Source organism: Panthera leo, chromosome D2 (genome assembly GCF_018350215.1).
Source record: "Panthera leo isolate Ple1 chromosome D2, P.leo_Ple1_pat1.1, whole genome shotgun sequence".
NCBI lineage: Eukaryota > Metazoa > Chordata > Mammalia > Carnivora > Felidae > Panthera > Panthera leo.
The window spans coordinates 70181401-70196862 of record NC_056689.1 but is presented as its reverse complement, the minus strand read 5'-3'; the positions used below and the strand labels follow the sequence as shown (position 1 = coordinate 70196862).

The following is a 15462-nucleotide window of genomic DNA, read 5'->3' as shown; positions in this document are numbered from 1 at the left end:
TAAAATTTATTTATTTTCCACACTTCTATTTTGTTTTTAATAAAAGTGACATGCTCACTGCAAAAAAAAAAAAAAAAAAAATTTCAAACGTTACAGAAATGCTTCTCCCACATGGCCAATCTTGGTCCTACTTCTCAGAGATGGTTCTTATTAAGAACTAGATCTAAGTTCATCGAGACTGAACAAAAAGGCATTGTCAAAGCAGCAGCAGACCTAACATTGACTGAGTGCTCACGACCTATCAGGCAGTGAGCTAGGTGCTGTACGAATGTCACCCATTTAAACCTCATAACAAGCCTTCAAGGTAGGTATTTTTCATTAGAGCTGGGAAAGTTGTGTACACACACATACATATACATGAATACCAATACTTTAGTTTTGCGAAAATGGGACAATGTTATGCCTACTGTTCTGCAACTTGCTTCTTTCGTTCTTACTATATTGTGAACATCTTTCCATGACTGCACATGCCGAACAGTTAACACCTGCAGAGTTTTGAATTACATGAGGTCATCCCAATGAAGCAATCCCTGAAGAATTTTTGTATTATTACAGACAATGCTACAGTGAGCATTAAAAAATAATTTTTGTATATTTGTGTGAGTAGTTCTGTAGCACAAATTTCTGGGAAATAGAAACAGGAGGTTGCATAAGGTTGTACATTACGTTGCACACCTTAAACTGATACAGTGCTATATGTCAATTACATTTTAATAAAGCTGGAAAAAAGGCAAAGTCTTAACTTCAATCCAGCTTTAAAAAAGAAACAGTAAGGGGCACCTGGGTGGCTCCGTTGGTTAAGCGTCCGGCTTCTACTCAGGTCGCGATCTCACAGCTTGTGAGTTCGAGCCCCATGTTGGGTTCTGTGCTGACAGCTCAGAGCCTGGAGCCTGCTTTCAATGGTGGGTCTCCCTCTCTCTCTGCCCCTCCCCTGCTTGCTCTCTGTCTCTGTCTCTCCCTCAAAAATAATAAGCATTAAAACACTTTTTTAAAAAAAGGAACAGTAAACTAAAAATTTGTATATGTTCTGTACAATCTGGAAAACAGAAAATGAACTGTATTTGAATGTTTCTTCTATCTGCACAAGGTCTTTTCAAACCTAAATCCAAATACAAAGTGAGGAGCAGGACATCTGTTTCTCAGAGCTGGTTTTAGATTCTTGGTCTGTCACTAAACAGCTATGAAACTGGGAACTACAAAGGAAGTATATTGTTACTATTATTATTTTTTAAAACATAGCATGTTATATGAGTTTCAGGTGTCCAACCTAGTGATCCAACAGTTCTATACATTATGCCGTGCATACCACATAAATGGAGTCACCACCTGACATCATGCAACGTTATTGCAATGTTATTGACTATATTCCCCACGCTGGATTTTTCATTCCCTATTTTATTTTTTTAATTTTTTTTAACGTTTATTTATTTTTGAGACAGAGAGAGACAGCATGAACGGGGGAGGGGCAGAGAGAGAGGGAGACACAGAATTGGAAGCAGGCTCCAGGCTCTGAGCCATCAGCCCAGAGCCCGACACGGGGCTCGAACTGACGGACCGCGAGATTGTGACCTGAGTTGAAGTCGGACGCTTAACCGACTGAGCCACCCAGGCGCCCCACATTCCCTATTTTATAACTGGAGGGTTGTACCTCTTAATCTCCTTCACCTACTTTGCCTGTCCCCCCCCATCACCTCCACTCTGCAGCCACCATTTTGTTCGCTGTATGTATGAGTCTGCTTCTGTTTTGTTTGTTTGTATTAAACGTTTGGGGCCTTGACGTCTTCCTGCACAAAAATGACAGCATAGTAAGATATATTTTCTGAAGCCTCCCTTTGCTCCAACGTTCCCGGATTCGATTAGTCCTTTCGCTGCCTTTGTCTTCCTACTTATGAAAAAAGATTTGACGTTTTTGGCCTTGTAGGATCAATTGGTTAATGCGCCAATCAGTTACGACCTTTCAAACGTAGAAGTGCTAAGTTGTTGCCTTATTACTTGTAGAGAAAACAGACCTTTGCTGTATGCGACCTAAAACCGCTTCAAATTCTAGAATAGTTTCTGGGTCTTTAAGAAAACCAGATGATTATTGAAGCCAAGGGGCCACCCTGCCTCAGCATTTTGGACCATGGGTGGGTGTGATGAATAGGGGGAGGTGTTTGGGAAGGCTGATATGGTATCACGTCTCTCGGGAATCTTGCCTTCCTGGAAAGAGCGTTTCCAACTGTATGTTCCCTAACAAAGAAGGGATTGTGCGGACCATGACCTCAGAGAACACACAGTGCATTTCAGATGAGGGACTTAACAATCTCTGTGGTGTGTGGGACAACGTCTGAGCTAACAAGGCCTTACATTTTCTCTGCGTTCCACAGTCATCATCCCCCTGGGCCCTCTCAGCATCCCTGATGAGTAGCCAGAGAGGTGATAGTTTTCCCCGCCGTTAAGGGGTAGGTACGGAAAATCAGAGAGGAGTGCTGATGTGCGTTATCTCACGCGGCGGTGAGAGGGAGAGGCAGGGCCCCAGCAGAGTCTAGGGCCCACCCTTGCTCCTCAGCAGTGGGTCCTGTCGTGTGACTCTCCAGTTCGTTGGTGTTGACGCTTTTTAATGGCTGGACTCCTCTTCAGGGTCTTCTCCAGTCCAGACTCACCCAGTCGACAAGGTACAACACCTTTGTATTTTAAGGGGCACGTACAGCCGACAGCATGGAATTTCTCTGAATTTGGGATCCGGCCGATGGTGAGTTTTATTTTCTAAAACACAAGTAAGAAGGAAATGAAGCGAGGAAAGATTTTCCTTCGTTGTTTGCTCTTGGTCTGTCCTCATTAGCACCGTTGGAAACTGGTTTGGGAGAAAATCCTACAATGAACCATAACATCTGGGCCAGAGGAAGCCAGGGTGACCTGTATACTTAGGTGGAAGATGGATTTTTATTCCCTGGCAGCCCCTGGCCTGAGCCTTTAGGGAAGATTCCAGAGAACACCGATGATCCCAGATGGGCCCAGTTGTACCAGGAAGTAAAAGCCTCTTGAAACTAGAGGATCCAGATGAAACCAGACAAAACCAGCCCCTGACAAGATCAGGGGGAAATTGAAGTTTGATGGGTTTGCCCTGTAATCTAGCATCTCCTTCTTCTTCTTCTTTTTTTTTTTTACACACACCTCTTCTCCCCTCCTTTCAAACTCTCACATTGTCCCTACCCTGTCCCCAAGCCGACCTCCTTGTCTCTCAACTGTAGCCCAACAGGAGGGAAAGTAAATCTGATTGGTCTGAATGCTCTACGACAAATGGCCTGCCCTTCCTGTGGTTCCACATCTCCCCTCTTCCAACATTCTCTTCCCTTCCGGGGACCAGCTATTTGAATTTTTTTAAAGAATTGGCCATTCATTTTAATATAAACAATAGTCAGGAATGGTGGGGTGGGAAAGTAGAAGGTTTTTCTTCCAGATAACCATTTGGGTGAGCACCTCGTGTTTCTCCATAGCATCTAATTGTTCTCCAATAGGAAGGGGCAGGCCGACCCAGCCCAGGAGAAATGCTATTGTCCCCTCCCACATACACGATTCCACTGTCCAGAAAGGCAGTCTTGATATACTGCAGCCAACGTTGCCCAGGTGAAATTCCTGGATCCAGGTAAAAATCCTTTTTTGGTTTTGGAGCTGATGCCTGGATCTTTGAGGTCAGAGTATCTTTTGGTAACTTTTGGAAGGATCCGGAAGATTGTATAGGGCACGTGGCCTCAGGGTGGCTTTTTGGCAACGGAAATATATTAGAATTACCTGATTGTTGGACTGAGCCCCTGAAATCTACTTCTCTTCCACCACACAAACTCCTACCTGGTCTTCAAAACCCGAGCGAGACACTACCTTCTCTGAGACACCTTCCTAGACTTCCTCAGATAGATTTACTCCTTTCTTTCTGCTTCACTGGCCCTCTGTCCACATCCTAGGGCATATACCTTATTGTAACCAGCACACAACATGCCTGTTTGATCCATACTATGTGAGCTCCTCAAGCCTAGGCTGAGGCCATTTTTGTAGCTCTAGGACTTAGCTCAGTACTAAAGGAGATGTGCATAAATGGCGAGTGAGTGAATGAATGAGAATGAGTCCTTGCTCCACAACTATTTATGTATCTTTGGCAATTCACTCATCCTTGGCTGCTTTTCCCATAGAGGTAATAGGAATAGCATGGGGTAATTGTGTCAGGCAGGAGAGATAAGACCTATGTAATCAGAAACCTTCAGAGCTGGAAGAAATTTGAGAGATCACTTAGCACAGCAGTTTTCAGGAGTTTTTAAAAATTTAATTTTACTTATTATTATGATTGTTTTAGAGCAGAGAGAGAGAGAATGTGAGCGCGACTGGGAAGAGGGGCAGAGGAAGAGAGAGATAGAATCTCAAACAGGCTCCATGCCCAGTGCAGAGCCCAACATGGGGCTCGATCCCACGACCCTGGGATCATGACCTGAGCCAAAATCAAGAGGCGGGTGCCCAACCAACTGAGCCACCCAGGTACCTCAGTTTTTAGGATTTCAAGACAAGGAAATGTTTCTTCAAAGAGAGCTAACAGAGCCAACATCCAAAAAACATAAATGATAAACGTAGATTGCTCTCATCGAAGTCTTACATATTGTCCCCTTCTTTACCTCTTCCTCAAGTTCCTGTCGCTTAGGGACCCAAGAAGCACAGTTTGAAAACCAACTATCTTCCTGTAGAGAGAAAAAGCTGAAGCCAAGAGAAGAACGTGATTTTCCCAAGGTCATGTAAAAAATAAACACAGGCCAGGGAGGGAATTTACCACAGGGAGACTATACGCACAGGCAGAACCATGGCTAGCCCTTTAAAAACATACATAGTTTGTACACGCTCGCATGTTTTGTTTCCTTCTTACAATAACTCAGTGAGGAAGGTACAGCTAGGTCAATTTCGGAGATGAGGGGACTGAAGTGTGTAAAGCTGAACCTGGCCAATGTTCCCCAGCCAATCAGAGAAGTAAAAGCACAGATAACTCTATGAGTACCTACTAGGTGCCAGTCACGTGTGTAAGCATGCTACACATATTATCACATTTAATTCTCCAACAACTTGTATTATCCTTACCCCCAATTTTGCAGAAGAGAGAGATGAGGCACAAACTGACTTAAGGTGATGCAATGCAAATCCTGAGCCAATGCGATTCCATTGTAAACTCTTTCCACCACATCATGCTGTGTATCCGAGGTCCTGGACCCCGATGCTCAGTCTCTTAATCCGGAGCCCTCTCCAAATATCACTTTATATGAAAGAATTTTGAAAGGGTTCTACAGTCACAGTCTGTTATTTGCATGCATTTACATGAACCGTTCAGGCTCCACCCAAGACCTTGATCTTATTCTTGGCCAGAACTGGTCAGCAGGACTCACCTCCTTCTGGACAGACCGACTGAGAAACAAGGAAGCCTCCTCCAGGCCCTGGGGCATCAGGTCATTCACAGCCAAGATGTGATCTCCGTGAAAAAATAAACATCCCAGGTGCCGGGGGCCTTGCCACTGAGCCACACTGCAATGGAACACAGCGTTCAACACAAGTGTGAGACTGTGCTCGCAGGACACAGACTGGGGTTCCCTCATTACCAGCTTCTTCAGCTATGTTACACCCCATCTGAAGTAGACAAACTGCATTTTCTGCTTGAATATTCTTTCGTCTGTCACCTCTGTTGGACCTGCCCTCCAAAGCCAACTCTAATCATACCACCTCTAATGGCCCTCCTACATTCCTCTTCCTTTAATTAACCCCCCATCCCTGACTTCTATTGCACTAGGCGAGCACCCATTTATTGTGTATTTAAGTACAGTGCATTTTATGTTTGCTTGTTTATGTGGCTGTTTTTTTTTTTTTTTTCACCAGGCTATGAGACCCCAGAAGTAGAGTGCTACCTTCAAAAAAAAAATTTTAGACCCATATAACTCCAAGGAAACAGAAGGCGTTTAATAAGTGCTTATTGCAAGTGAGCACATGATGATTACACAATGACTATCTAGTGACTCTCTAGTGAGCCTCTTAGATGGTGGGAAATTTGGAAAAGTGGAAGAGTTGTTTACTGCCCTCTTATAGAATGAATAAGCCTTTTACGTTAAAGGACTTTCTCCCCTTGTGAAAATGTAATCTTCCTTCAGAATAAACTATGAAGTTTTTAAAAGAATTTAGAATCAAATTAAACGGTGCTGATTTTAAGAAGATTCTCTCTTTTGTGTCTGTCCCAGACCAACAGGTGTCTCAAAGCCTCAGACCTTGGTGTGACCATTTGTTTTAGACCTTAGATTCTTGTTGACTTCACTAACTTTTCGTTTATCAAACGGTCATTGCTCATTGATTGGGAATGATTTCCTTGGACCATACCTATTCCTTCCGGCTCTTCTTTACCTTCCAAAAATCAGAAATGGGTACTGGACTTTTGGGTACTCCACTACCAACCCACTTCCCAGCTGATCCTCTTACACAGCAATACCTTCATTTCTGCCTCAACCAAAGATCTTTTGTGAGAACAACTCAACAGTCCAAGCTGTCTGATCGGTTTTGCCACATACAGTTTCAGGATATAATCGTTGTCTGCCTATCTCCCAACCCCATTTATAATCAAGAGCCCTCAAATCTCCAACCTACCATATCCGTCCTGCAGCTTCCGTGAGACTAAGATAATTTATGACGTCAGAAGGAGAAAGGAACACATTCAGTTTCTCCACCTGGCTTTCATCAGGGATGTTACTACGAGATAAGATGTTTATAAAAGTCACCTCAGGCAGCTCTGAGCTGGACATTCCGACTAGACTTTACTTCCTACCTCTAGGATGGTATTTCCCAGTTAAAAATTGTCCAAGACATTGGGAGAATATGAATTTAAGTTACTCATTAATGCCCTCCCGCACCCCTCTTGGGATGTGCTAATGGATGGCAGACAATGGGAAAAGAACAAAAAATGGACTAAACTGATTATATATCACACCAGTCTGCTTATTTCTCCACTGGAAATGATTCCATAGAAGAATATACTGGAAAGACTTAAAACTGAGAACAATTTCATCAAATGCCCTTGACATCACTTAAAACCTAAATCTTCCCCTCTTATTCTATAACCAAACCTCATGCAACTCGCCCATAATTTTAACCATAGACGTTGGGTGACATGCTACCCAGGTCAGCGTGATCCAGAGTTCCAGGGCCCGAAAGACTAGCCAAGGGATAATTTTTAGAAATATTTGGAAATGCTACCCACAGCCCAGGGGACTGCTTTGCTTCCAGCTCTGTTACTCATTGTCCTTGGCCACCACTCGGTAAGAAGAGGAAGCTAGTCGGACTGTTGGCCAACTTGAAGATTTTTAGGAACCATTTAAACTTGAATTCTGAGTTAAAAAGGAAGGCTGTGTTGCTCTAAGGGCGCATAGTTTTAGAAAATAAAACTTTACTTGATTAGTATAGATAATCGCACAACAGTAAGTGAGGCCAACCCCTTTTTGTCATTCATGGTCTGTGCTTCCATATTGGCAGGTGGAAGACAAGAGTCACTTTGTGAGCCTTGTTCTTGCAAGTGAAGCCCCCCGTTCTGGATCTCTGGAAGGGCCTGGGATCCCTCTTTGCTATCAGCAGACTTGTGGGATGTCTCTCTGAAAAAACTAGAAAATCAGAAGTTAATACAATACCCTTTGTCACCATGTTTATTTACAACTTTCTTTGGTGGGTGAATCGGATTTCAGTAGCTAGGAGCCATGTGAAAACTAACAAGGTCTTCAAGTATGCCCAGCCCTCATAATCACAGCCACAGTTAGAATCAAATCCAACAAACTTCCCTTCTGAAAATGGATATGGAGTCAAAATAACCCTTTCCATTGGAAGGGCTTGAAGGACAGAAGTGAGGATGAGACATCAATTCAGAATAGAAAATAAGTTCCCCAGGAGACAGAAAATGACCCGAGGGGGTCACTACATGGGTAGTGAAAGCATTTCGGTGGGTTGAGAAAAGCATTCTCACTTCTTTTTTTGAGATTGCGGAATAATGTGTTGAATTTGGTCTATGGTGATGTTTTTGAATAACTGTATCAACAGTGGTTGTTCTATAAGAGTACATTAGCCGGAATCAATTTTAAGAACATGACAGTTTTACGTACCAGGATTTCATTGGCATGTAATGATGTTCATTTGTCTCCGAGAACTGTTCTGGACTACCAGGTTCAGCAGGTTGACCAGAATCATTGGAAGCAATAAGACTATCCAACTACAGACAAGAGGGATAAGTGTAAGGATGCAAGGCTACCAATAACCGGGTAGCTTTTTATCCCTTACGTGATGGCTCTGGGCCCTCAAAGGGTCAGTACATCCACCGCCGGATGAGCAGTGGTGCTCATGCTGGGAGGCTGAACTGGGAAAGCTTCTGACTGACTCAAAGTCTGTTTTCTCCTCCTGGATTCCCCGTGTTTCCGATACGGTGTTTTATTGGACTAAATTGCTATTTATTTTTCTGTTTCGTCACTAGGCAACTTAATGATATGCACTCTTTCTCCCGACTGGTGCTGCTGTAGAGACGTGTCACCAGGCTGGGTCAAAGCTGGCCTCAGGCCACCGTGCTCACAGGCTAGCCAACTTGCGTCAAGGGGCTGCGGAAGTCCTAGAAAAGACCTTGCCCTTGGGAGGCTCTCGGCTAGCCCCTCACTACTAAGGCATTTGGGGGACTGGTTGCTCAAAAACCCTCAGGGCTTTTAATCGCCTGCCTGGCAGTTGAATCATTAACCCATATTTGGAAACATTCCTTCCAGCCAAGCCGGTCTTCCCGCTGCTCACCTACAAACGGTGCTCTTCCAGAGCCAGCTTTCAGGCCACTTGTGTCACCTGGAGCCCCCCCTTTCCTCTCTGGCCTGATGAAGCTGTGTTCGGGCCTTATGAGGTCCCGCAGCCCCCTCTGACCCCCTCAGCCAACGCCAGTCTCATCCTTCTCTGAACTGTCACTGCATAGTTTTGTACTTACTTTTGGCGGGGGGAGTATTTTTTAATGGCCTTTTCTTTCTGTCTGGAAATCCCCTCCCCGCTTCCCTTCCCTCATGCACTCCAGGCATTTATCGGCGTCTCTCTTCGGCACAGAGCCCTTTCTGTCTTGTATCACGGCCTCCTTCTTTTCAAGGGTCAGCACCGCGAGCACATCACCTGTGCCTGATTCACCACCGAGCCCAGCCTCCTGCCTCAGGAACAGCACGCAGCAGGGACCCGGCAAATATCCGTACAAGGAAGGAAGGATTAGTGGATGGAAGGGGTTACCTGTGAAAGAATACTTTGAGGACTAATATAATGACTCTCTTCTTCTGTATCTTCAGTAGTCTCTGACAAGAAATCATGTGGCAGATGAGCTTGTCCGAGTCCTGGAGAATTGTTTTCCATGAAATGCTGAATAAAGAGAGGAAGACAATTAATTCTATTCTCTCCCTCTCTCTCTCTCTCTCTCTCTCTCTCTCTTTTTTTTTTTTTTTTTTTTTTGCAAGAGACAGAATTAAACCACATGCTTTCTGGGAAGCCATATTAGATTAATTAAGTTGAGAAGATCGGAAAATTTCCCAAGGTTACATGCAGAAGTCCACACAACTTGAACTCGCCTCTTGAGTCTGGGTCACCTTGATGAGGTAAAAATTCAAGCCCGTATTTCAGGCTGTTCTCTACCATTGGGACCTGTAACTTAGAACAAGCAGTTCTCTCAGGGGCGGGTGGTGGGGGAGGGTATATTCCAAGGCGCTAAGGTCTGCCACTGAGTCCCCCCACTCCCATATACTAGTTTTCACCCGGGGCCACCTGGGAAGATAATCAGCCCACGGTCAGGGCACCACACCTTTCCTCTTCCTGCTCAATATTCCTCTTTTGTGTTCTGCTTACACACTTCTATTGTTTCCATAGCAATGCAATTTGCTAATGTTGGTCATGTGATCATATGAATTACAGTCTACAAGGTAATGTAGGTTTAAGCAACTACCACCTTCCCTCCCCAGTGGATACAAGATCCTCTACTAAAGCAGCTGCTTTGCATGGCAGGAAAATTGTTACAAGTACAACTTAATTCTTCCAAGAACAATGCCTGTGAGCAAGGGTTTTGAAAAGAACTTGAATGTTTTCTAGGAAGTCCTTGAAGGGAAGTGATTTTAAAAACAAAATGTTTTCAATGGTGTCTATTTTTCTAGTGCCAAGATCATGAAGCCAGACCGTGGTGAGCTGGGGGTGAAGAACGGTTCCCACAACAACGACAATGACAACCACCATCACCACCACAAAACCCAACAAGGTAGATGGTACTCTTAACTGGAGCTGACTGAAAAATCTCCGAATTCGAATGCAAAGTGTGAAAAGGCAAGACGACCAGTAACGTTATCTTTCGAAAAGCAGGGGGTAGGAAAGCTTTTAACATAGTTGGAGAGCTCCCAACTAGATAAAACAGCAGGTTATGCCATATTAAGATGTGCTTGGCACCCAGGGAGAAGGAAAAGTCAATGGTTACATCTCTAACGGACGAAATGGTATCCACGGCAGGAGATAAAAAAAAACTACCCAACCACTAGGTCCGTTAATCCAAAGTTGGGAAGACTGAATCCAAGAGAGCTGAGAGCACAATCACAAATCACTTTCAAGAGCCAGATGTATTTTTTTCTTCAAATGGGTTTCATTAGAAATGAAGTCACACACACACACGCGCACGTGCGCACACACACACACACTTAAGAGGAAGCAAGATCGATCTGGGTAAATGAAAAAGATGAATAAGAACCTTGGTTTTACCCCAGAAATATAGACGGTATGGCAGGAGACCGAGTGGTGTGTTGGGAATCTTTTTTACAGAGGTAATCTGCACCCTTTGTGTGAAAGGAAGGAAAAGGTTGCCAGCCAGGCTTCTGTTTAGCTGGAGGGTTCTCCGGCCAACATACCCAGATGCATGGTGAGGCGCACCCAAAATGAATGAATACATTTCCAGGTAGGCAGGGCAAGCAGGAAGGCTCATTTGTGGTATAAGAAACAGACTAAATATAGGATAAATACTAAGGCTAAGATCATGACGGTGGGTTAGGCTTAGAGGAAGGTGTCAAATACATGGGTAATACTTTGGAAGCATCAGCAGACTCCCAGGCAAGGCGTCGAGAGAGAGAGAGAGAGAGAGAGAGAGAGAGAGAGAGATGGAAATCCGATTACCATGTCTGGAAGACTATTTCTTGGTGGGGTGGGGTTGACAGCCTCTGACGCGCTGGAAGGACCAAGGAGAGGACTGGGGTCTGAAGAAGGCCTTTTACCACCCAGGGAGAATTTCTCCTGCTTATGGAAGAGGAATATTGCAATCAGGGCACAATCCATGTCTTACCTGGACCGAAGCAACAGCCTCGTCGCTGGGCTTCCCGCCTTCACTCTTTTCCGCTAACATTTATCCCCCCAGCCAGCCTTCTCTCACCAAGATACAAGGTGATCATAGCTCTCTCCTGTTTCCAAGCCCTTGAGGACTCTCAGCCTGGGCTTCCGATGTCCTGAATTTCCCTCCACCTGTCTTTTTGACCCTGTGCCACTATTTTCTGGTCATTTGGGTCTACCATAGACACACCTCGCTTTCCTTCCTCCACGGCCTCTGCCCTTGCTGTGGGCACAGAACAACTTGGAGAAAACATGTCAAAATGATACCTATACACTGAGTTTCATTTATAAAGGTCTACCCTCATAAAGGACTTGTGTAAATCAGCGAAGGTTCTCGGGAAGTAAATTAAAAACCTAAAGCTACTAGCCCTTACATTAAAGAGAGATTCCACTGAAAACGCAAGAGATATGAAGAGCCTTTGTACAGACACCAGCCTAGACTTACTCACTGAAAAAGGTAGCTGTTATGCACCTTGAATAACAATGATGGGAACTGCTGTAGTCTTAGCTACGCTTAAAAAAGTGCATTTCACTCCTCCGACCCCATAATGAAAATTTGAAGGGTCTGCATTTTAGGTCTCTTGCAAAACACGGAAGTATTTTTCCCTATTGTTCATCACAAAAATAACAAGGATGTACATTTTCTCACTTATTTTTTCCTTGTATTAGTGCCAGTTGCTCAGGAGGAAAAGCAAAAGCTACCATTGTTTCCTTGTGACAGAGGCTGTGTTCGGGTGCCCTGTTATTTTATCGGCAATGTAGAGTCACCTCTGTGTTCTGGCGTGCTGCTTTGACGTCCCAGCAAAATGATAACATGAAGGAGACCCAGTCTTTAATCTTCTCCCTGTTGATAGGAATAAACTTTTCAGTTGGCGTGTGGCAACAATAGCACCTGTGCTCCTTTTGAACCAGAAAAAGATTCTTTTATTAAGGTTGGAACAGGCAGTGGGAGCAGGTACCAGGGAAATAAAGATTTTTCCCGAAGTAGCTTCAATGACCCACTGGCTCCTCACCACCTCCACACTTGCACACTAGAATTAATCTTCCTGCCGCCTCTGCGAGGAAAGCTCAGAGAAATGGGAAGAACAGTCGAAAATAACAGTAGTGATCATAGGGTTGGGACCTTTTGGCTTTGACACTGATTTCTTTTGTGTTCATAAGCGAGCCCCTTAACCCGTCAGCACCATTTTTTGAATAGCTACCCAGGTGTGCCTCCCTTTGGGGGATGCGTGTGTTTATGAAGCCTGTGTTTGAATGAATTTATATAAATCACAACTTTTCTATTGACTTTCATGACAATGTGAAAAAGAAGGCTGTTCGCCTTGAGCTTAATCTGCAGCAGATCAAGGCCCTTCATACTTCGGCGTGAGCGTTCTGTGCCTCCTCTGCCCAGCTTCCTCCCCTGGCCTTGGCCTCTCTGTCAAGCAGCCAATCATCTACAAAGGATCCGTTAGGCACCTTTGCTAACGGGAGCCCCCCTTAAAAACCGAAGACTTCTTCAGGGATGAACATGGCCCCTCCCTAACATATGTAGCTTGTACAGATGTTTGTGTATTGGGTTCTTTTATGTGAAAAGCAACTGGGGTGATGAGGATGGGGGTGTGGGTTGACTGGCGTCCCCTCAAAATTCATCTGTTGAAGTGTCAATCCCCAGTACCTCAGAATGTGACCTTATCTGGAAATTGGGTTGGGTTATTGTAGATGTCATTGGTGAAGATGAGGTTATACTGGCCTCCTAATTCATTATGACAAGCGTCCTTAAAAAAAGTTTGGATGCAGAGACACGCTCACAGGGAGAATGCTGTGTGAACATTGTAGTTCTGCTGACAGAAGCCAAGGAACTACCAGAAGCCAGGAGAAAGGCCTAGAACAGACCTTCCCTAGAGCCTTCAGAAGGAACGTGGCCCTGTGACACCCTGATTTCAGATGCCGGGCCTCCAGAACATACGTGAGACAATACGTATCTGTTGTTCTAAGACATTCAGTTTGTGGTACTTTGTTATAGAAGCCCTAGGGAATGAATACTGTTACTTTCTGAGATGTTTTAACAAATAATGAACACTACCCAGTAATGAACTAATGATGGTGTTGCAGGGGGTGGCCATGGATTTCTGTTCAAAGTCTGTTTATTGGTTATTGGTTTGAGATAGTTTGTCTGCTTGTCTGCTTTTTACTGCGCACACAGGAAACACTGTGTTATCTTACTACTTACCTGTCATGGCCAATGAGGAAATATTCCCTGTTAGTGGTTCTGATGGACATCACCTCATCAGGGTGGCATTTGAACATCTTACATACAGATTGCATTTTTTCATGGCTACTTATGCCAACTTCTACACTGGAGTTTCTGTTAGATATAGACACAAAGTATTACACAGATTCAAACACAATGACTACTGTTTTATATTAAGATGCTAACTGAATAAAATTTAGGTCTGCTTGATCAATGGCTTGGAAATTGTCCAATAATGTTTCAAAATAAGTTTAGATCTGGCTCATTACTGATTGCAAATACTTAGTTCAGCCTCACATTTAATTCAAAAATTCTTATTTCTGTTGAATTCTTTGTCCTACAAACGATCATGTTTCCTAATTTTCATTTTGTACCGAATTTCTTAAAGAGAAGGCCAAAAAAAAAAAGCAAATCTCAATACTTTTTTAAAAATCCATCTTGGGTTTATGAAATGGTGATTTGATCTGCTCTCCCTCATCCGTAAATTAAGCAAATCAAAGTCTTTTGTAACTAAATGCTTATTAATGAATAATTTATGAACTGGTATATACAACTTGAAATAAGTATGTGGCTGTGTTTTACTCAGGATGTTCTTCATTTCAGCTTCTTTTCAGCAACCAGTATTGTAAGCATGAAGGCTTTGGTGCTTTCAGTCAATGATTTAAATTTCAATTTGCATGCCCTGTGTTAGTATTCGTTGTTATACACGTTTTCCGGACTGGATGCGCACCGGTCAATTTCAATGGAACCTCGGCGATGTTCGTCTTTGTAATAGGAGACGTGAAGTCTCCTTCCCCCACTCTTTGACAGAATGAAAAACCGCTTTTTCCAAGAAGACTGAAAAATGAAAACATTTTGCATCTTAGTTGGATCTCCAAGGAAGAGAAGGGATTTGAAAAATGTTCAGGAAGCTAGTGGGAGGCCCGTTAGATCATGGTGCATACTTACAGCAGAGAAGAAAAGCTGAGGAGGTGGTGATTTAATAAAGTAATCTTGTTTGCAGACTTCATTTTCATAATAAAATGTAAATTGTTTGCCTAATAAAAGAAAGTGAACAGACTCAGTTTGTTCCCTGTAGATTTGGGGAAGGAACTGGTTCAGCTGGAAAAAGCTATTTCCCTCTGGAAAGGTCTTCCAATTATTCAGTTATGGAAAAGAACTTCGATCCTAGAGCAGGAAAACAAAGAGCCCAAAGGACCGAGGGCATTATCCTTGTTCGACCAGAGCCAGGACTTCCCTTCAGATGACGTTTAGAAGCTCCTTAACGTCGGGTTCTCATTTCTGGGGCGCACCACTGGCTCTCCAGATGTGAGCAAAGGTTTTTCTCTATTCTTGTCAGAGCACCAGCCACAGGAGCAGAATAATTCTGCCTTGCTCCTTGGCTTAGTAAACAGAAGCAAAAACACCTGCTCTTTTTTTTTTTTTAATTTTTTTTTTAACGTTTATTTATTTTTGAGACAGAGAGAAACAGAGCATGAACGGGGGAGGGGCAGAGAGAGAGGGAGACACAGAATCCGAAGCAGGCTCCAGGCTCTGAGCCATCAGCCCAGAGCCCGACGCGGGTCTCGAACTCACGGACCGCGAGATCGTGACCTGAGCTGAAGTTGGATGCTTAACCGACTGAGCCACCCAGGCGCCCCAAAAACACCTGCTCTTGAAAATGAGGTGGCAGGGTGGTTACATCAAAAGGTTTCCAAAATGTTAACTGCTTCTCCGTAAGGATTGAAATTTAGAGGGTTTTTGTCCCCTGTATTTTCAAAAATGTCTTCAAGAAATATGTACTACTTTCATTATTTAGAAAAATGTCATGTTATTAAAGTTTTTTTGCTTTCACC

General features: G+C 43.7%; 1 protein-coding gene across 11 annotated transcripts in view; it reads right to left on the bottom strand.

Moving 5' to 3' along the window:
- Positions 1-1619: 1619 nt before the first annotated feature.
- The window catches only part of PLEKHS1 (pleckstrin homology domain containing S1), a 35022-nt gene continuing 21179 nt past the window's right edge, over positions 1620-15462 (bottom strand). For 7 of the 11 annotated variants that reach the window (XM_042908934.1, XM_042908937.1, XM_042908935.1 and 4 more), the window contains 11 exons: positions 14576-14664; positions 14358-14464; positions 13607-13741; positions 12163-12238; positions 11185-11304; positions 9277-9402; positions 8136-8242; positions 7437-7643; positions 6637-6738; positions 5397-5532; positions 1620-2745 (listed from right to left, as the gene is read on the bottom strand). In XM_042908934.1, coding sequence (XP_042764868.1) covers positions 2545-2745; positions 5397-5532; positions 6637-6738; positions 7437-7643; positions 8136-8242; positions 9277-9402; positions 11185-11304; positions 12163-12238; positions 13607-13741; positions 14358-14464; positions 14576-14664 — 1406 coding nt within the window. In that variant the 3' untranslated portion in view covers positions 1620-2544. Of the gene's footprint in view, positions 2746-5094; positions 5267-5396; positions 5533-6636; positions 6739-7436; positions 7644-8135; positions 8243-9276; positions 9403-11184; positions 11305-12162; positions 12239-13606; positions 13742-14357; positions 14465-14575; positions 14665-15462 lie in introns of those variants that run through there. The other 4 variants (XM_042908938.1, XM_042908936.1, XM_042908939.1 and 1 more) reach the window with 4 other exon arrangements.